Below are 22,645 nucleotides of genomic sequence, written 5' to 3' on the forward strand. Positions count from 1 at the left end.
TTAGCTTGTTATCTTTTCTTCCATTTGTACCCTCAGTATTTTATTAAAAACTCATTTTTACCCTTTATATTTTATTATGATTTAAATTAAATTAATTGTGTTTTAATTGAGGGAATAAGAAAGGTCAGTCATTATACTAATATGTGTTTCACGATAAAATCATCTTCCATTTTGTTCCGTGGTAGTTATCAGTCATCATTTCTCCATTCTCATTCTCTAAAGCATCCAGGTATCTTCATATCTCTTAAACTGATTATTTTTTTCTCATATACTTCAATATATTGTTGTTTGAAATGCTGTTACGGTATGTGACTGTTTCATTTTTTTTTCGTAAAATAGTTGTTTGATTCATGATTTGTAAAAAAACCCTAAATCCCAATTTTATATCTATCTACTTTGTAACACCCTTCTAAACCCCACGGCAATTTATAAAATAATTTTCAGAGTAAAACATGAAAACAAGGGTGCCACAATTCAATTTAAAACAAATTATCATAAATTCATTGTCATGCTTTCACTAAGGAACAATCTGTCATAATACATAAACATCTCATGTTTACACAGCGAAAAATTCATCATACGGATAAGCATAACATCATCTATGCAATATCCCACATAATTTAATACAATAACAACACGATAGAGTATCGTCATAAACTCTAATCTAACGTTCCCCCAGTGTTACAATATCAGAGCATGACACCTGACGCTACACTAATACACTGACTTATGAGCTAATCCTCACCAAGTCGAAAGCAGCTATCCTCAATCTGAAAATGTCAACAGTAAGGGTGAGTCTCATCACAGTTAACAAATGTTATTGCATCTTAAATAACAACACATCCTAGTTATATTATTCACCCAATTTCATCATATTCAGATTATCAGGAACATCTATCGTTTACACAAACATCAACAGAACACATCTTTCAAACAGACAATCATACTCAACATTAATTCAACAAAACACACGACCAACACATCATCAATATTTATAACACTGGAATACATCCAATCATGTTATAAAAGTATGCATATGTATGAACTGACACTATGCATGTGGTACTAACCTCATCAAATGGGAATAACCCATGACCGATCCAACATCATCAAGATACGGCCCTGCCAGCACAGATTCCACACAATGGGAATCATGCCCTTCACTGATCCAACACACCCTTATGGATACAGTATCATCAATGAACATGAATGAATGCAACATATACAACATACTATACCATCGTCAAGTCTAATGAGTAACATCATCAAATACCCATTTCATCATCATCATCATCATCATCAAAGTATGTTTATATACATTAGCATCATTCAAATATAATCAATCATCATCATCATCATCATTAAAGAACAGACAAGTGTCCACATCAGTCATCATCATCAAAAATAAGGACACACATGTATTCACATCATTTCAAAGCAAAACAGTCATCATCATACGACTCTAAACAAATCATCACATCATAATGTTTTTCAAAACAACATCTTATATTGTCACATTTCATCATATATGTCAACAATACATCATCCAATTAAACAAATCGTCACATGATTAATATTTCAACATATCATGTATTTAACACATCTCATCACATATATGTACAATACATCATACACCAAGAAATAAAATCATATTTAAAAATAATTGGATTCACACCTCATTTCATCATTTAAAACATAGGCTATCTCATAAGATTCATCGTGCTCGAAACGGCACTAAAAACAGACCTACGGTTCGAAAGTTACACATCATTTAACTTTCAAGAAAACAACTAACGCTACAGCACGCGGCGCAACCAAGACTTCGCGGCGCGACCTGAAGCACACAAACACGTTCGCGGCGCCAACCTATGCACGCGGCGCGATGCGAGGAAAAAGTACGCCTTCGCGGCGCCAACACTAGGACGCGGCGCGAACTGGCGATTTCACAGATTTTCGGGTCTGCGTCAGATCCTGCGATCTGACTCAATCTGAGTCCAAAACTGACTCTAAACGTCATATACAGGCAGTTAATCATCAATTGCATCATTATTCATCATCACACATCAAAACAACACATAATCAATCAATAATCCATGCAATTTTCATCAATTCATAACCTCCATAAACCCGACATATAATCCAATTGACTCAACAACATCCCTAATCAATATTATTATCTAAGAACACGATAATAGATGATAACCGGAGAGTCCCCCCTTACCTTAGCCAAAGATTCTTGATTGGTCTCTCCCTCCATTGCTCCTCTTCACGTACCAGCTTCCCAATCCCTCATCTCCTCTGCTCTGCTTTTCACGTTCCTTTTCTTATTCTCCATTCCTTATTATTTTATAAAATAACCTTTTAATTGGAATAAAACTTTTACTAACATAACACCCCCTCATTCCTTAACATCACACTTGGCCCAACACCATAAACCATCCTTTTCCACTTAATTCCCACAACCACCTATAATTCTAATTATTAATTAAATTTCCATTTAAATTAAAAATTAAAATATACGGGTGTTACAACTCTCCCCCACTAAAAGAGTTTTCGTCCTCGAAAACATACCTCAAGTAACCAGCTCGTATAAGAGTCCTCCACCTGACTCTTCAGCTCCCAATTAACATTACCATCGGTCAATCCTCAAAATCCATCTGACATCACCAACAGGGAACATGTTTCATACATTTAAATCCCAGTTCTTACGTCGCATTTGACCATCAAAAGTTGTACCACTCATTATATCTCTAAAAGGTTATCTACAATAGAACATTGAGGCATAGCCTATACAATATACACTCAACAACTGAGTAATACAATTACACAATCCATAGTATGATCACACTGATCAACACTGCAGTAATGCATTCCATCTACCAAACATACCAACCTTAGACACACTTTTCCATCTAAGTGATAATGTAATACTTACATTTTTCATCAACCACTTCCTTCAAGAAACTCAATACTCGTATTCTTATACCATTGAATTCCAATTATCTGACTCCTCTTAAGTCACACCAGTAATTATCCAACACGTTACATTCCGCTTTTTCCGCACTACTCTGACTACTCATCACAATCATCTATACCAAATAGATTTCTGAGTTTTACCCGATTCCGACTCTCTTTACTCATTCGTTTCAAGAATCATTCTTCATCATTCATGGTACCAATTTACCACTCAATAATACTTACTCGCACTCAAAAACATATTCTTGAGTTTTTACATCTATTAAACATCCCGGCCATCGGAACGAGTGCACACAAGTAATTATAATCACGCTCATCAGTCTCAATACGACACTTCTTACAAAACAACTCAATTTGAGTTTCGCTCTTTTCTAAGAATTAAATCAATTTCTCCCTTCATAGAGTATAATTCCTCATTATATATGGAATCTACAATAACCCCTTAACAACAACACAAAATTATTACAACGTCATATAGCATCAACTCTTCGTTTTAATTTCGCCGGATACATACTCGTTAACTACGTACAACCGTAATAACATATTCATCATCTCGGCAATTATTCAAAAGAGTTATAATTTTTTGACACGACATCCTTACATCCACTGGATTCTAAATCCAACATATAGATCAACACATAGGTTCTATGTAGGCTTCTGACATATTAATGCCTTTACTGCCCGCGAATAGTACTCATAACACTACTCCACATCACACTTTCGCTGCGCGACTCTGATTACCCGTCTTAAGTCATCATCCACCATGTTGCACTCTTTCATAATCACTTCTTCATAAGTTCACACAACATAGTGAGTGATTATTCTCACGGCTTAGTATTCATCACATCTTAAACCATTAAGGTAACAAAACAAGCTTATCTCTTCTATATGATTCCATCTACTACCAACAAGAGATTTAGGGTGATCAAGTCCTAAATTTGTCAATATTAGTTGAAAATCATATTTAAGCATAAACCGTCGTTACTACATAATAGTGTCCATTTTCCGAGTTTGCACCCAAACTCATTAACATCTTCATAGTCCAATAATTCACTACGGTGTCCTTATAGAATATCCTTCTGAGGCTCAAAACATCAGTTACACAAATCCAATCACTCAACCTCATTACATCGTTTTCGTCGATTCTGAATTCACCGCCTTTACTTTGGTAATTCAAAGTCAACCTATCGATCAACTCAACATCATCTTTCTGACCTTCTCTAATCTCGTCAAGAATACCACTAGTCATCTTCTAGCATACTCAATCTAACACTATTAGGAGTGCCTTCACATACTAACTCAAGTCTCTAAATTGTCCAATTAAATCCAACTCATTCATCATTAGCACCGACATTTTAAGGACTTCTTACGCAACACAATAGCACAACATTTTCCTCATTAGGATGGTAATTCAAACCAAAATCCCAATCCAAAAATATACTCTAATCATCTCTACTGCCTCATATTAAGCCCTTTCTGATCAAAGAGGTACTTCAACTCTTATGATCACTAAACACTTCGAATTTTGAACCATACAATTAGCCTGCAAGACCAAGACCACATTCATAACTCGTGGTTTTAATCCAAATTCTATTACATCTTTCACGTCCAAATATCATCCCACTCGGAATCTCAACAAAGTCTTCCTAACAAATGTTAGAAATTCCCTACAATTTTTCTTTTATACTTATCGTTATTTTGCCATCACAAATACGATTCCAAGGGTTCTAAAGTTTATCCCATCTTTACTACTAATGCACTCTTCACTAAAATTCATCGGCCCTCAAACCATCCTTATTACCGAACATCTCATCAACAACATGTTACACTCAATTTTGTTTCCAACAATCACGGTAGTAAGCATTCTTATTCAACAAGTTTCACACTTCCATAACCGACTTCAGAACCTTTCCTCATAGGGTCACTCTACTGTATTTATAACTCTCCCATAAATTAGAACACAATCCCTCCTCTTCGTAGGTTCAAACGGCACATCAATCCGACACTCGGAACTCAAGATATGAATTTTCCAATCATTGCCCGAAAATGCAACACTGATATCATGCAGCGACACTCTATACGATATATCCAAAAATCCTCAATTGGTAAATTCAATTCTTAAAATTACTCCTCAACAAACCTTCTAATTATTCCTTCGATCCATTCAACACTGACACTGACATCCCGTGCAGTACCAATAAACAAGTCTAGTTATAAGAACAAGAGTAACCGTAACTCCACCTCTTTCCAACGTCATCCTGTCACAATTAAATATGTTACAGCTGCTGCAACTATTTTTATAACAAAGTTCATCTCGTTAGCTTTCCGACGCTTCAAACGGAACTCAATTCGGATGTCTAGAACTCCAGTTATGAATTTTCGAAGTTCCGCAGCTATTCAGCAACTTTCCTGCGTTTTGCTTACGAAAATCTCTCTCCAAAACTCATTCTCTTCAACTCTATCACATTCCAAACAGCCCCTTATCGTATCTCTTCACTTCCAAACATCCTTATAACTTAAGCGACACATTCCCCCGCCGAAGTCCGCTTTCTGCAACATCACGACAACAATCCTCCTTGCAAACTCGTAACTGAACCTCTTCCGAGACGCAAGGCTACTCAACTGACAACTTCACAACACACCAGTAGAGCTGACACATCGCAACTCTCCAATCTCCTTCTCTTACAATAACTGTCAATTACCTCTAATCACCTTCCTTCAAGATGTTCCAACTCAATTCCCAGTGAAGTCTTAGTTCCAAGTCACCTTCAACTCGGGAAACAACAAACTCCGACAACGCTCGCACTGTTTCCAACAACAGCCTACTGAATCAATCTTCTTCAACTGAAACATAACCGAGAAGCGAAGCTTCTCCCCCACTTGTTTCAATCCCACACCTGCAACAAACAACCAAGTACCGACAGTGATTCACTCACATGTCGCATACCAAGGAATAAAAATGCCGACAGTATTCAACCGTCGTGCAACTCAACTGACTCAACAATTGGCCGGACGGACCGACCTGCTCTGATACCACTATTGTAACACCCTTCTAAACCCCACGGCAATTTATAAAATAATTTTCAGAGTAAAACATGAAAACAAGGGTGCCACAATTCAATTTAAAACAAATTATCATAAATTCATTGTCATGCTTTCACTAAGGAACAATCTGTCATAATACATAAACATCTCATGTTTACACAGCGAAAAATTCATCATACGGATAAGCATAACATCATCTATGCAATATCCCACATAATTTAATACAATAACAACACGATAGAGTATCGTCATAAACTCTAATCTAACGTTCCCCCAGTGTTACAATATCAGAGCATGACACCTGACGCTACACTAATACACTGACTTATGAGCTAATCCTCACCAAGTCGAAAGCAGCTATCCTCAATCTGAAAATGTCAACAGTAAGGGTGAGTCTCATCACAGTTAACAAATGTTATTGCATCTTAAATAACAACACATCCTAGTTATATTATTCACCCAATTTCATCATATTCAGATTATCAGGAACATCTATCGTTTACACAAACATCAACAGAACACATCTTTCAAACAGACAATCATACTCAACATTAATTCAACAAAACACACGACCAACACATCATCAATATTTATAACACTGGAATACATCCAATCATGTTATAAAAGTATGCATATGTATGAACTGACACTATGCATGTGGTACTAACCTCATCAAATGGGAATAACCCATGACCGATCCAACATCATCAAGATACGGCCCTGCCAGCACAGATTCCACACAATGGGAATCATGCCCTTCACTGATCCAACACACCCTTATGGATACAGTATCATCAATGAACATGAATGAATGCAACATATACAACATACTATACCATCGTCAAGTCTAATGAGTAACATCATCAAATACCCATTTCATCATCATCATCATCATCATCAAAGTATGTTTATATACATTAGCATCATTCAAATATAATCAATCATCATCAACATCATCATTAAAGAACAGACAAGTGTCCACATCAGTCATCATCATCAAAAATAAGGACACACATGTATTCACATCATTTCAAAGCAAAACAGTCATCATCATACGACTCTAAACAAATCATCACATCATAATGTTTTTCAAAACAACATCTTATATTGTCACATTTCATCATATATGTCAACAATACATCATCCAATTAAACAAATCGTCACATGATTAATATTTCAACATATCATGTATTTAACACATCTCATCACATATATGTACAATACATCATACACCAAGAAATAAAATCATATTTAAAAATAATTGGATTCACACCTCATTTCATCATTTAAAACATAGGCTATCTCATAAGATTCATCGTGCTCGAAACGGCACTAAAAACAGACCTACGGTTCGAAAGTTACACATCATTTAACTTTCAAGAAAACAACTAACGCTACAGCACGCGGCGCAACCAAGACTTCGCGGCGCGACCTGAAGCACACAAACACGTTCGCGGCGCCAACCTATGCACGCGGCGCGATGCGAGGAAAAAGTACGCCTTCGCGGCGCCAACACTAGGACGCGGCGCGAACTGGCGATTTCACAGATTTTCGGGTCTGCGTCAGATCCTGCGATCTGACTCAATCTGAGTCCAAAACTGACTCTAAACGTCATATACAGGCAGTTAATCATCAATTGCATCATTATTCATCATCACACATCAAAACAACACATAATCAATCAATAATCCATGCAATTTTCATCAATTCATAACCTCCATAAACCCGACATATAATCCAATTGACTCAACAACATCCCTAATCAATATTATTATCTAAGAACACGATAATAGATGATAACCGGAGAGTCCCCCCTTACCTTAGCCAAAGATTCTTGATTGGTCTCTCCCTCCATTGCTCCTCTTCACGTACCAGCTTCCCAATCCCTCATCTCCTCTGCTCTGCTTTTCACGTTCCTTTTCTTATTCTCCATTCCTTATTATTTTATAAAATAACCTTTTAATTGGAATAAAACTTTTACTAACATAACACCCCCTCATTCCTTAACATCACACTTGGCCCAACACCATAAACCATCCTTTTCCACTTAATTCCCACAACCACCTATAATTCTAATTATTAATTAAATTTCCATTTAAATTAAAAATTAAAATATACGGGTGTTACATACTTAATATAAATGTAAAGTTGTCATGATGACAACTTTTGACAAAAACCCTAATATTTGCTTATGTGTCATGTTATCATAGCCTCGTGCTTATGTGTCATCATCACAAAATTCTACCATAAAAAATATATCAATTAAATATAATAATAATAAGAATTATATTTAATTTTTACATTAACTCACATTCTTCCAAATTACTCATGTAATGATAATAATGAATTATGACTAATAATAATAATAATCATAAAACTATGAATAATAATTATAATATTAATTAAAACAATAATGATAATAATAATAATCATATTTCTATTCCAATTCTAACTTTAATTTAGAAAAATATAACTTATAAAAATATTTGCATTCCTATTCCAATTTTAACGGTATCTAATAAAATAGAAATAAAAATCATAAAATTTAAATTTAGTATATAAGTTTGGGATATATTTATTTCTTATTTCTAAATTTATAGTAGACTAATTTTAAGATTTTCACAATAAAATTAATGAACTTTTAAATTACATTATATAGTTACATAATTCATTTATCAACATTAATAAATTATTATTCTTTAAACGTTGCTTTTTTAAAATATTTTTTCTTAATTATCTATTAAATGGTCCGTTTTATAAAATCAATCATTATATAACTTTAATCCCCACCGTTTTTATTCTCCTTTCTTTAATTTTTACCGTTTTTTATTCTATAGTTACATAATTCATTTATCATTATTATAAAATTATTATTCTTTAAACGTTACTCTTTTTAAAGTTTTTTCTTAACAATCTATTAAATGGTCCGATTTATTAGATAACCACTCATTTATAACTTTAATTCCCAACATTTTTTATTCTATTTTCATTAATTCTCACCATTTTTTATTTTACTGTCTATAATTCTCATTTTAATGGTTATTGAAATTGTAATTAATATATAGTAATAATGGACAGAAATTAAAAAATTAGTATTAAATATGTTAATAATTATTATATAAAAAAATTAAAAACAAATAGAATGAAGTAAAAGTGAAATGATTTTCTATTTTGTAGAATTTCTTAATTAATAAAATATATTTTTAGTAGAGTTTTATTTTGAGAATATATAATACTCAATTTTATTTATTCATATTTTTTATAATTATAAATTGTTCAATTTTTTAAATTTTCATTAAAAAATGATTTTTTTAATATTATTTTATAAATGGAAAATGTTAGATTATATAGCATTACATTACAATTAATTTTAAATAAAAAATAACATTTATTTAATATATATTTTATTTATATAAACAACTTTTTAAATTTCTCTCCAATTTTATACTTTTTTTAAATAATCTATTTTTCAATTGAATTAAAATTTTATAATACATAATAATACTCAATTTAATTTATCATATTTTATATAGAAAATGATAGGTCATAACTATAATAACGTTACACCTAAAATACCAATAAATTTTATGTTCCTTTGCATTCTCCCACACCTATAAAATTCTACATAAACTCACATTATTATTTACTCAATATCTTTGATATACATTTCACAAATTCATAATTTTCTATGATTTTCACCATGATAACTTCAATATGTTTTTAGTTTCTTTTTCTTTCTATGGTTTTTTAGATAAGTTTATTTTATTATTAAATCTCATATTCAATTATTCGATTTTCATGTATAATATATTGTATATTTTTGGTTGATCAGATATGATTGAGTTCATAGTTGAAGTGAATCTAATTGAGAAGGTTACAATCAGGTATGTAAATATTGATATGATGTTTCATTTAAGGAACGAAAGATGAATATTAAAGATCATCATTAGTCTTTTTTTTTTTTTCCAGATAACACTCTTCATCCAACAAAGTTATATTGGAGACCAAAACATGGTTAAAGGAGCTTGAGATGACCTTGAATAAAGAAATTTCTATTATAATTTTATTTATTTTTAATGTTCTACATGTTTATGCTCATTGTGAGTTTTAAATGTGACTTTAGTTTTATATTTTCACTTTTTTAGTACTCTTTGAGATTGAAGAATAGTTTTTCTTCTATTTCTTACTTTATACACATGTCTTATTTTTTTTTAGCGACGTAAAAGACTATTAATTTATTATCTATGTCGATATAGGAAGCTCAAGTCACTATTACATCGATCAATCAAATATTTAACCTCTATTTTTTTAATGATATTAATATGTATATTACAATTTTTAAATTGAGAAATAAGATAGAATATTTTTATTTTATTTAGTTTATTTTAATGGAAGGATTTTAAGGGATCAATGCCATGGTGTAAAAAGGGGATATTTTTATGTGCAAATATATTAAAGATACATACAATATTATTTAAAAAAATATGTTATAGGTAAAGAAATTATTGATTAATGTTTTAAAATATGTTTATTGTATATATTTATCTTATTTTATTTTTCTTTTTTCTTGATTTATTTTGGGTATGGTAGTTTTTCAGTAATTAAAAAAACTTAGTTTTAAAAATGCTAAATTCTAAAATTTTACACAAAAGAGGATAATTTTAATGTAAAAAATAAAAAATTATTTAAGAAGTTAAAAGATTTAAATGTTTAAGAAACACTTAAATTAATATGGTAAGATATAATATGATTTTAAAATAAAATATCTAGAAAATGTATGATTTTTTTTTTTTTTAGATTTGACATTGAATAAAAAATTTATTAGATTTTGTAAATTATAGAGTAAACACTAAATGAATAATTAAAATTTAGATTGATATACTCTTATATTATGAATTTAATTTAATGATTAATCATTAATAATCTAAATAAATAATTTAATATAATATTTTTTTTATAATATTGCATTATTCACGTAAATATGATATATCTTTTAAATTTAAAAACATAACTGAAATTTTTTTATACATAAATTATTAAAGATTCTCATACCATTAAATAATATTTTTTATATTTAATATGATTAAAACATGTTTAATTATATGATTATAATTTTTATACATAAATTATTTAATTAAAAATTATAATCAAACCCGTGCAACACACGGGCCATATATCTAGTTTTTATTACTAATGATGAATAGATGAAATTATATGGTTTACAACATATTGATTTATTGATTTATTTGCTTGAATGAGAGTGAGATGTTTGGGATGTATTGAGATTTTGTTGTGACTTGCTTGTACAGTTTTTTTTTTAATTCCTATAACCCAAAAACACTAATCTTTATTATTGTGTGTTGTTAAATTTATAAGATGGCTTCAAGTAAAGATAAAATGGAAGCAACCAAATTTAAATGGACAACTGAGAATGAAAAGATATTCTGTGACATTTGTATCAAGTTTATTAGAAAGAACGGGCGTGGATCATTTAAATGGAAGGAGATTAGCAAAGAGTTTGAAGTTGCCACCAACATTAGATGTTTAGAAAAATCTTTAAAGAATAAATTTGATTTTATGAAAAGTGACTGGCGCATTTGGAAGTTTCTAAAATTTGGTGAAACTGGCCTAGGAAGCTTTCCTGTTACAGGAAAGCTTAGTTGTTCAAATGAGTGGTGGGATAGAAAAATTAAGGTTAGTTTTTTACAAAAATATTTGTAGTTAATGTAAAATTAAAATAATTTAATATAAGATCTTAAGGTTAATGGTTAACTTTTATTTGTGTGTAGGAGAAACCTGAGGCTAAAAAATTTCGTAATAAATCAATAGATCCTTCAATTGAGGAATACTGGAATCAACTTTTTGATGATAGTTATGCAAGCGGCGAAGAAGTTGTTGCACCCTCTGTGAATCCTGATTTTGTGGAACTTGTATAACATTTTAATGGCGGGGAAGAGGATAAAGAAAGTGATGGAGAAGAAAACCATCATTATGAAAGTGATGGAGGAGAACATGTTTATGCAGAATACAGACGACATGCCTCCCAATTAGAAAACTTGTTCCGTGAAGAAAATTCTTTTTGGCCTGATTATTTGAATGAGGTAGGTGGCACTCAAGTATCTAAACAAGGTGTTAGAGGCACCCAAGTACCAAGCCAAAGTATTGGAGATACACAACCAAACCAATGTATTGGAGAAACACAAGTACCGAGTCAAGTTGAAGGTACCAATAGAGTTGAACAAACACAAAACATGGCTAACAAACCTATTAATGTAAATCGTAAAAGAAAATATACAGGGGGCAGCAAAGCTAGGATGTCAAATTGAAACGTTAATATCCCAATCTCATAAGGCATTGGAAATAATGCAATTTGATGATGATACAAGTAAACAAGTTAATGGAAGCTCTACCATTGCTACAGCAATGTCTATTATAAATCGGATGGTTATGGAAGGTGTTTTGGAAAAGGGTAGTGAATTATGGTGCTTTGCTGCTTGTTTGGTTGAGAATGAAACAAGAAGGGAGATTTTTTTAAACATGGAGGATGATGAGTCGAGAAAAATATGGCTAACATACATGCATTCCAAAGAGAAATAAATTTGTAATCTGTTTTTTAAGTTTATGGAGATTGTGCCTATAATTATATTGAATTCTGTTTTATTACATTCAGATTTTATTATAAGAGTGATTTGGTTATTAGAATGTTTTTGGTTTGGTTTTATTAGATTGATTTTGATTTGGTTTTATTATAATGATTTTTGATTCGTTTCATTTGTGTCTTGTTTATTAGAATGATTTAGTTTTATTGAATATATTTTTTTATTATAATGATTTTGATTTGGTTTTATTATATTGCAATTTTTAGATATTACTATAAATATATTGAATATATTTGTTTATTAGTAGGCATATCATGGATTTTGAAAGAGAGAAAAAGAGAAAAAAATGCACTTTATTGAAATATAAGATCAAATGCATTAAGTGCAATTGCTGCATATTACTATAAATATATTTACAAGGAACCATGTATGACTTCCGTTCAAAGAGGACAAGATTGGATGAATGAGATATTGAATGGACACCCTGTTCGATGTATGAATGCCTTTAGAATGGACTCAAACTTATTTATACAGTTGTGTGAAGATTTACAAACAAAATATGGGTTACAGCCAAGTAAGAGAATGACAGTTGTAGAGAAGGTGAGCATATTTGTATATACACTTGCTATGGGCGCTTCAAATAGAGATGTTAGAGAGCGGTTTCAACATTCTGGTGAGGCTATTAGTAGAGTATTTCACGAAGTTTTGGAAGCAGTTAGTGGTAGAAGTAAAGGCTACAGAGGTCTAGCACATGATATTATAAGACCAAAGGATCCAACTTTTCAATGTGTACCACCTCATATTGCTAATGATGAGCGGTACATGCCTTATTTTAAGGTAAATAAAAATTTGTGAATGTGTGTGCATTATATATATAATATATATTATTTATCATGATCGATACTTACTTATCTACTTTTTAATAGGATTGTATTGGATGTATTGATGGTACTCATATAGCTGCATGTATTCCTGAGGCTGATCAAATGCGTTATAGAGGTCGAAAAGGAATCCCCACCTTCAATGTCATGGCTTGTTGTGATTTTGATATGTGTTTCACATTTATATCTGTTCGATGGGAGGGATCAGCACATGACACATGCGTTTTTCTTCATGCCATCAACACACCTGCGTTAAATTTTCCAAAGCCTCCTGAAGGTATTATTATACTCATGTATTTCTACAACAATTTTCTTAAAATAATTTTATTTTATTTATTATTATTATTTTCATTTTAACAGGTAGATATTATTTAGTCGACAAGGGATACCCTGATAGAGAAGGATATTTGGTGCCTTATCCCAAGATAAGGTATCATCAATCTCAATTTGAACATGAGCCCCCAAATAATGCTCAAGAAGTCTTCAACCGCACACATTCATCTCTTAGAAGTTGTATAGAAAGATCATTTGGAGTGTTGAAGAAAAGATGGAAAATACTTAATAAAATGCCGCAATTTAGTGTTAAGACACAAATTGATGTTATAATAGCTGCTTTTGCATTGCATAATTATATTAGGGCCAACTCACAAGATGATGCAATGTTTAATGTTCTTGAGCAAAATCCAAATTATGTACCTCATGATGAATTTCGAGATACTGCTGATAATTCTCAAGCTAGTGAAAGACCGGAGGGGGGGTCACGGAGATCAAATAAGATGAAAGAAATTCGTAATAGTATTGCAGCTTTACTGTGGAATGTTAGACAATAAACTTAATTTTATTATTATTAAAAACTAATGTAATTGAATTGAAAATTACAATATGAATATTTTAGTTATTTTGTTAAATTAAATTACAAAATTTATATGTTTACTATATATTTTTTTATATTATGTTTAATTTTATAATATTTAAAATATTTTACATGTGATTATTAATGCGTTTATTTTTATTGAATAAAAATTATTTTTATTTATACTCGCATTTATTTTTTTGAATGTCCTTTTATGTCATTATGCATTTATCAGCTAATGCAAAAGCTAATTTACCAAACACTCAAATTAGCTTATCAGCTACCAGTCATCAGCTACCAACTAACAGCTATCAGTCATCAGCTACCAGCTACCAGCTAGCTTATCAGCTATCAGCTAGTTTTACCAAACAGAGCCTTACATACATTCAAAGGCCAGCTAATTAAATTATATGATTTTAAAGTATGCAATGTAATGAGATTTTAAACCACAATGAAATCATGGGCTTGTTTGTTCTGATTTTTTTTTTGTAATAGTATATTTTTGTGTAATTTTTTTTCATGATAGTATAATTTGAATAGTTATTTTTAAAATTTTATTTTAAGTATTTTATTACTTTATTGAAATTTTTTAGATATTAAACTTTCAAAAAATTATTTAATTATTTTTTTGAAAAAAAGTGTGATTGTGGCTATATTTAACTTGAGATTAATTGTTATGCACTTTAAAATATTTTACACGTTCAGTGTATTTTAATTATAATCATTTAATTTCTCATTAATATTTGTGGAATGTTTTTACTTTTTTTGTTTTGAGATAGAAGTGATGATAATGCATCTTTATCAGCATATGCACATTGTCGCAAAGACATGGAAGCAAGGCATACGAAAGACTTGAAACTTTTCACAATCGCACCAACGAGAAGGCAGTAGAATCCTATACTCTTGCCTTGACAGCCCCTCGAATCTCGTAACATGATGAGTAATGGCTTTGACACTTTCTTCTTTCATAAATTTCATGCATCTTTCACTCTACAACTATCCTGATTGTAACATTGCACTCCACTTTTCACCTCTTTATGTGAACAGCGAAGTCATCCTAAAATAGGTTGATTTCACCAAAGCGGTTACAAGGAGGTTTCGTATGTCTTTGAAAATATTGTTCATTGATTCAACAAGATTCGTGGTCATGTGGTCCCACCATTCTCCATTGTCATATGACCTCGTCCATTTCTCCACTTGAAGATTATTAACCCACTTCCCCGCATCAGGATTTGACAATCTGATCTTGTTGCGACAATGTTTGAATGATGGTTGAGTTAATGCATACCCCGCGTTCACAAGAGTTTTCCAAAGAGCCTTGTCTTTTATCTCCCGCGTGAAATTTTGTGCGATATGTCTAATGCAGTAGACATGAGTATAAAGGGGACCGTGCCAGCCATTAGCTGGATTGTTGTATGCACTCTTAATAGAAGCATGTATGTCAGAAATTAAACAAAGACCATATTGCAGAGCAACATGTGTTCGGAGATTTTTAAGAAAGAAACTTCAACCACCACCAGTCTCTCCCTCCACTAAAGCGAAGGCAATTGGGAAAAAGTTGTTGCCATCTTGTGCGATTGCCATCAGTAACGTCCTTTTATATTTCCTGTACAACCATGTTTCATCTATTTGAATAATAGGTTTACAAAATGCAAATCCTTTGATGCAAGGTTGAAGCACCCAGAACAGTCGATGGAGTATTCCATTCCCGTTGACAAAAGTACCGAAAGTTCTTTGTATGATTCCTCATAGTTCCCGTATACTTTTTCAATTGTCTTAGTCTTTTCTAACCATGCCTTTTTGTACGATGGAGTATAATTGTATACAGAGGTGATGCGAGAGATTATGATACTCATTTTCAATGACGGGTCATTGCTTACAAGAGGTAAGATTTCTTGACATGTAAGATCATAACTTAGTTTACAATGATCTTATGTCCGATTTTGTGTACGAGGGATGGATTTCAGCAAGAATCTTAGACAAAATGTGAGCCTCTATTGCAATCTTTTGGATGACATTGGACCAAATGATGTATTACCACTAAACTATACATCTTATAAATAATTTATTTTTAAAGTTATTATTCTTATAATACTTTTTACTCTGCACTTTATTTGGAGACCATATTTGGGATTGAACCATCAACCTAACCCCGAGGATGCAACAATTTGGACTACAAAACTGTGATCATCGGATTCAACGTTGTTCAGATGCACCACAGTGACCGGGTCAAAATGCAGTTCGGCATGCACCAGGAAATCCCGGCCAATCCAATGTGTTTGTCACCATGGAATCTCCTTAGATTCGACGCCCAATGGGCTTATGCCAATTGGAAAGAATACACTCCAGAATGGTGCCAAATATGGAAGAGACGTGAATGTTATGTCCTACAATTTCATGTCGCGCCCAAGAACCAAATAATGCGATACACAGATGAATATATGAGATGGGAATTTCGACGACAAAGGAATGTTGAGTTAAAATGAAGATTGTTGAAATGGAGTGGTTTCGAAAAGAAATTTCGAAATAACCTCATGAAGTTTTATTCGACTACCAGGCTCATGAGTAGTTTTATTTTGCTAAGTATTAACGAAAGACCCTAGTCTCATAAAGCTGGTGAAACTTAGAATATTTTTGGAAACTTCGAAGGAAATTACTTTGATGGACACGTTGGTTGATTTGGCACCTCGACAGGAAGAAGATTCAAATTCAAATGATTGATCTTATCCGAAAAGACGCGTGGATGCCTTAGAAATCGAGAGACATGCAAGTAGTAAACATGGCATTCTGTTAGAAAAAGGACATTATGGTTGAATTAGTATAAATTAGAATCTTAGCGTTAGATTTTAGTTTGTTCAATCTTGTACAAATACTTAGTATCACTTGAAGTACCAGAGTTAACCGAGAAAAGAGTTTATGAGAATGTACGTATGATTCACCAAATTTTATTCAATTTTCAGTTTATTTTTACCAAAGTCCTTTTAATTCCTTTTACATTTAAGTTGGAGTTTTTTTTTACTTTCCTGTTTTTACTTTGTTTAACATTACCATTACTTAGAAATTAGCCATAACAATTGAGAAAATGAGTGTCAGAAAGACATCGAAAAACCAAAACTAAACACATGTCCTAGGATCAATCTAGTTGATCCTATAAGTAATCGAAATGCTATTGTTTTGGAAGACTAGCGCTTGTTTACCAAATTCCAGGATAAACAAACTGGCACGTCTAGTAGGACAATGTCTAGTTTTTGTGGCACAAATTTGTTTTGTGTTTATTTTTTGTTTCAATCTGTTTAACATTCTTGCATGAGACTAAGGAGTGAGAAATTAGCCAATACCAACGAAGCAATACCAAAAAGGAAATACAATAGGAAGATGGCAAACCCTCCTAATAACAATGTAGAACAAATCCCTCCTCCGATAGGAGAAGGCACGGTCTCTACGAATACGACTGAAGCCAAACCATCAATCCAAGATACAACGGCTATACCTTTGAATTCGTAGAGTGGGCCAAATGTCTCCTCTACAATGAATCAGGGCCAACCTGTGACCCCAAGGCCCCAGGATTTAATGTATCTAAGCCATATACACCAGGATTTTCGATCCCAATGCAAGATCCTCCATATGGCATGATAACATCCTTTATGGAAGATTTACACAATATTACGTCTACATACACGAATCCATTAACATCCACATTCCTACCCTTGCAAGGATCAGACTCTGGCATTAATAATCTGGGTCAGAATATCCGACCAACATGATTTTCTACCCAATTGCATGCACTTACGAAAAATTCCTCAGCAGTTTTAAGGCAAAAGATGGATGAAAGTAATCACAAAATGGTGGGGGTACTTGCTCAACAAATGAGTGCAATATTCATCCCTTTGATCCACAATGTAACACAAGCAAACTTACAAAATGCCCATGCGAACCAGCAAATGGCAAAGTAGATGGGGCGAATTGCAGATTTCTTTAGGGCTCCCAGGGAACCAATTCAACCACCCCGTCATGATTGAATAAGAGAAAATCAGGGTAGAACATTCGAAGAGGATCTAACAATTAACCAAGTACATCCAGGCACACACAATGCTGGTAAATATAATCAGGGAATAAGGATCGAACTACCTAGAAATCAACAGGCTGACCTAAGGAAGAAGAACCACAAAGAGTTGTATTAGTTTATCGAAACCAGAACGCTGACGAAGTTGTCCAACGCGTTTGACAAAATGAGATGTTAGGAGATAATAACTTGGCTACCATGATCGAAAGAACTATGATGCGAAATAGGGTGAATGTTGGCCTTCGAAGGCCAAATTATACTTCTCTTATATTTGAGTATATTTTACAAACCGAATTACCCAGGGGTTGGAAAGTCCCAAAATTCACAAAGTTCTCTAGTGACACCAGCGAATCTACCGTCAAACACATAGCTAGGTACCTTACCGAGGCCGGGGACATAGCAAATAACGAAAACCTAAGGATAAAGTACTTTCCTAGTTCGCTAACCAAGAATGCGTTCACTTGGTTCACCACCCTCTCAACAAATTCCATTCAAGACCGGTCTCGTTTAGAAAGGTTATTTCATGAGTAGTTCTATATAGGCCAGTCAAAAATAAGCCTAAGAAAATTCACCAATGTGAAGCGGAAATTTAGTGAACACATAGATGATTAACTCAACAGGTTGCGCCTTTTAAAGGCAAGGGTCTTCACACAAGTGTCCGAACATGAACTGGTCGAAATGGCTGCTAGAGGTTTAGATTTCTTTATTAGAAAGAAGTTAGATCCAACTTACCTTAGAGATATGGCCCAATTGGCAGACAGAGTTCGAAAAGTAGAACGCTTGAAGGCTGAAAAGGCTAGAGAAAATAAGAGTAATAAAAAAGAAAGGATTGTATAGGTCGAAGCCGAAGAGGAGGAACAAGCAAATTATGGTGATTCGAAGAAGGCGAAGTAATTCGAAGAAGGCGAAGTAGACATGGCTGAATTAAAGCAAGGTCCACCTTATCCTTATAAAATGCTATCCCTTTCGAATGGGAATAATCCTTTCGAACCAGAAAAGAACGATAAATTTCCTTAGAAAACATAGACTTTCGATGTGACGAAACATGATGAGATTTTTATAGATGTTTTCATATTGACTGCCTTTTATGGTAAAAAATTCATGTGTGTTGTGTTATGTAGGTTTTGGTTGTTTCAGCTAATACAGGATTTAGTTGGATGTCATGTTTGATGTCATGACATCAGTATTTGACAGCAGAAACTGTTATATTTAGCTGTTATGTTTCCTTATTTATCTTAGGCTACATTTTAGGAAACATCATGTTCTGAAAGCTGTCATGCGCTGGCTGGGTTGAATTAGTTGAGATTCAGTTTAACAGATGCAGAATATTCAGGAGAATATTATGCAATCCTATGTGGCGCATATTTTAAGGATTAAAAGTTTCAATCAGAAATCAAGTTGAATGAAGACTTCCTAAATAAGGAGATTATTTAGGAAACAAAAGATTGAAGACTTGTGTTGTAAATTTTTCTGCTGATTTGTAACAGCAAATAAAGTTGTGATTGAAGGCCAAAGTCTGTTAGAACAAGATTTGTTCTGATCAATATTCTTAGTTTTGATGATAACAAGGATATGAATTTTGTGTGAGATAATGTGGTACTCTAATACATTGCAATTTCCCTTTCAGGAAATATATAAAGAGTAAGCACAAATCAGCGCTCAGAAGCTCTGTCTCAGAAGGTTCAGCATGCATCATCAGAACATGGTCTGGCAAGACATCAGAAGATGGTCAAAGCAGAATCAGAACATGGGTCTATGGAAGCATCAGAAGAACTTGAGATCAGAAGCAGAAGCACTGAAGTTCTCATGGTATCACGCTCAGAAGCACTTCAAGGTCAGAAGACAAGAAGATGCTATGCACCAAGCTGTTTGACTCTGATGATATTCAAACGTTGTATTCACAAACATCAAATCAGAAGCAAGTACAAGTGGCAGGCTACGCTGACTGACAAAAGGAACGTTGGAAGCTATTAAAGGCAACGTCAGTAGACACAGCGTGAACAAGGCTCGAGGTAGTTGACAAAAGCGTGAAACATTAAATGCAATGCTGTACGGAATACGCAAAGCATTAAATGCTCCCAACGGTCATCTTCTCAAGTGCCTGTAAATATGAAGTTCTGATGAGAAGCAAGGTTACCAATTCTGAACGAACTTATTCTGAAAAACTTGCTGAAACGCTGTTCAACTCAAAGCTCATAAACTTCATCTTCATCAAAGTTCACTACATTGCTGTTGTAATATATTAGGGAGATTAAGCTTAAACTTTAAGAGAAATATCACTGTTGTGATTATAGCTTTTCAGAAGCATTGTAAAACTCTTATTTGATTACATTAATTTGTAAGTAACTAGAGTAATCAAGTGTTGATCAGGATACTCTAGGAAGTCTTAGCTTGTGTCTAAGCAATTGTAATTAGAGTGATCACGTGGTGGTCAGGATACTCTAAGAAAGTCTTAGCTTTTGTCTAAGCATTTGTTCCTGGAGTGATCAGGTTGTGATCAGGATACTCTAGAAGACTTAGTCGCGGACTAAGTGGAAAACCATTGTAATCTGTTGCAATTAGTGGATTAAATCCTCAGGTAAGGTAAATCACTCTGTGGGGGTGGACTGGAGTAGTTTAGTTAACAACGAACCAGGATAAAAATAACTGTGCAAATTGTTTTTATCGTTCAAGTTTTTAGACTACACTTATTCAAACCCCCCCTTTCTAAGCGTTTTTCTATCCTTCAAAGTCCAGTTGGGAATAGGTTATAAATATAAGCTTTGTAACCTAAGTTTAGTACAGGCCGTAATTTTAATAATGTAGTTTTTAAGGGCTGAGTCTGTAGTGTCCACCTCGAAGCCTGTAGGCAAGAGGTTTATTTTACTCACTTAGAAGCTGTGAAGCAATGAATGCAGTTTTTATTCTTGGAGAAAGCTTGCTAGTAACTCCAAGTTGTGTTTGTTTGTGTGTTGAGAATGTTGGTGAAGAGCTGTTGATGCAGTGGATGACTTGTCAACTGCTAGACATCATTGAGATGATTGGGAGTGAGAGTGGTTTCTCATATCTATGGAGAATCTAGGTAGAAGGGTCATTGGGTAGTGATTAAGTGAGAATTGTAAACAGGGGAGTTTAGCTTTGAATTGATACTGCTAATAGTGGACTTCATCCCTGGCTTGGTAGCCCCCAGAGTAGGTGTTGTTGTACACCTAACTGGGTGAACAATTCTTTTGTGCTTTTATTGCTTTTCTGCACTGTTGTTTGTATTCCTACCTTATCTATTTTTATAATGTCAAATCAGATGTCACGACATCCTTATATGACATCTGAGTCTGCTGTAACCAGAATTTCAATTGGTGTCATAGCAGGCATCCTGTCTGTCTCTGGATGAGATCCATGGGGGATACTTAGTTGAAGATCGAACATGAGAAACCAGCAGGATTGGTGCAACCGCTAGAAGTTCCGGAATGGAAATGGGATAGTATATCGATGGATTTCGTAACGGGTTTTCCAAACACTCCGAGAGGATATGATTCAATTTGGGTAATAGTTGATAGGTTGACGAAGTCAGCTCATTTTATTCTTATCAATATTAGTTTTCATGTGTCGATGTTAGTTGAAATCTACATCAGAGTGATTGTGAAGTTGCATGGTATACCGTTATGTATAGTGTCTGGTAGAAATCCGAGGTTTATGTTGGATTTTTGGAAGAGTTTGCAAGAGTTGCTGGGATCTAAGCTGAGGTTGAGTTTTGCTTATCATCCGCAGACAAATGGCCAATTAAAGAAGGACTATTCAGTCATTGGAAGACTTACTGAGAGCTTGTGTACTTGAACAAGGAGGTACTTGGGATAGTCATCTTCCACAGATTGAGTTTACATATAACAATAGTTACCATTCTAGCATTGGAATGACACCATTTGATGCATTGTACGGTAGAAGGTGAAGTACTCCGTTATGCTGGTATGAATCGAGTGAGGGCGTAGTACTCGGACATGAAATTGTTCAACAGACTTTAGAAAAGGTGAGGTTGATTCGAGAACAAATGAAAATTTCTCAGAGTAGACATAAAAGTGATCACGATCAAAGGAGAAAATACCTTGAGTTTGAAGCAGGAGATCATGTGTTTTTTAGGGTCACTCCATTAACTAGTGATGGATGTGTGTTATACCCCAAAATTTGCCCACTTCTTTTTTCAGGAAAGTTTCAATATGAAAATTAAGAGTCTCATATAAACATGGATTTTTTT

The 22,645-nt window shown here is 33.3% G+C and overlaps 2 protein-coding genes across 2 annotated transcripts; both read left to right on the plus strand.

The window, feature by feature from the left end:
• Positions 1–11,397: 11,397 nt before the first annotated feature.
• LOC131641254 (L10-interacting MYB domain-containing protein-like) lies at positions 11,398–12,618 on the plus strand. The gene is made up of 4 exons (XM_058911559.1): positions 11,398–11,715; positions 11,811–11,951; positions 12,127–12,243; positions 12,319–12,618. The coding sequence occupies exons 1-4, from the start codon at positions 11,398–11,400 to the stop codon at positions 12,616–12,618; spliced, it is 876 nt and encodes a 291-aa protein (XP_058767542.1).
• A 431-nt stretch (positions 12,619–13,049) lies between these two features.
• On the plus strand, positions 13,050–14,331 carry LOC131641255 (protein ALP1-like). The gene is made up of 3 exons (XM_058911560.1): positions 13,050–13,457; positions 13,547–13,778; positions 13,862–14,331. Exons 1-3 carry the CDS (start codon positions 13,050–13,052, stop codon positions 14,329–14,331), a joined length of 1,110 nt encoding a protein of 369 aa, XP_058767543.1.
• The last annotated feature ends 8,314 nt before the right edge of the window (positions 14,332–22,645 follow it).

The sequence above is a fragment of the Vicia villosa genome, unplaced genomic scaffold, assembly GCF_029867415.1.
Source record: "Vicia villosa cultivar HV-30 ecotype Madison, WI unplaced genomic scaffold, Vvil1.0 ctg.003593F_1_1, whole genome shotgun sequence".
NCBI classification, from domain to species: domain Eukaryota; kingdom Viridiplantae; phylum Streptophyta; class Magnoliopsida; order Fabales; family Fabaceae; genus Vicia; species Vicia villosa.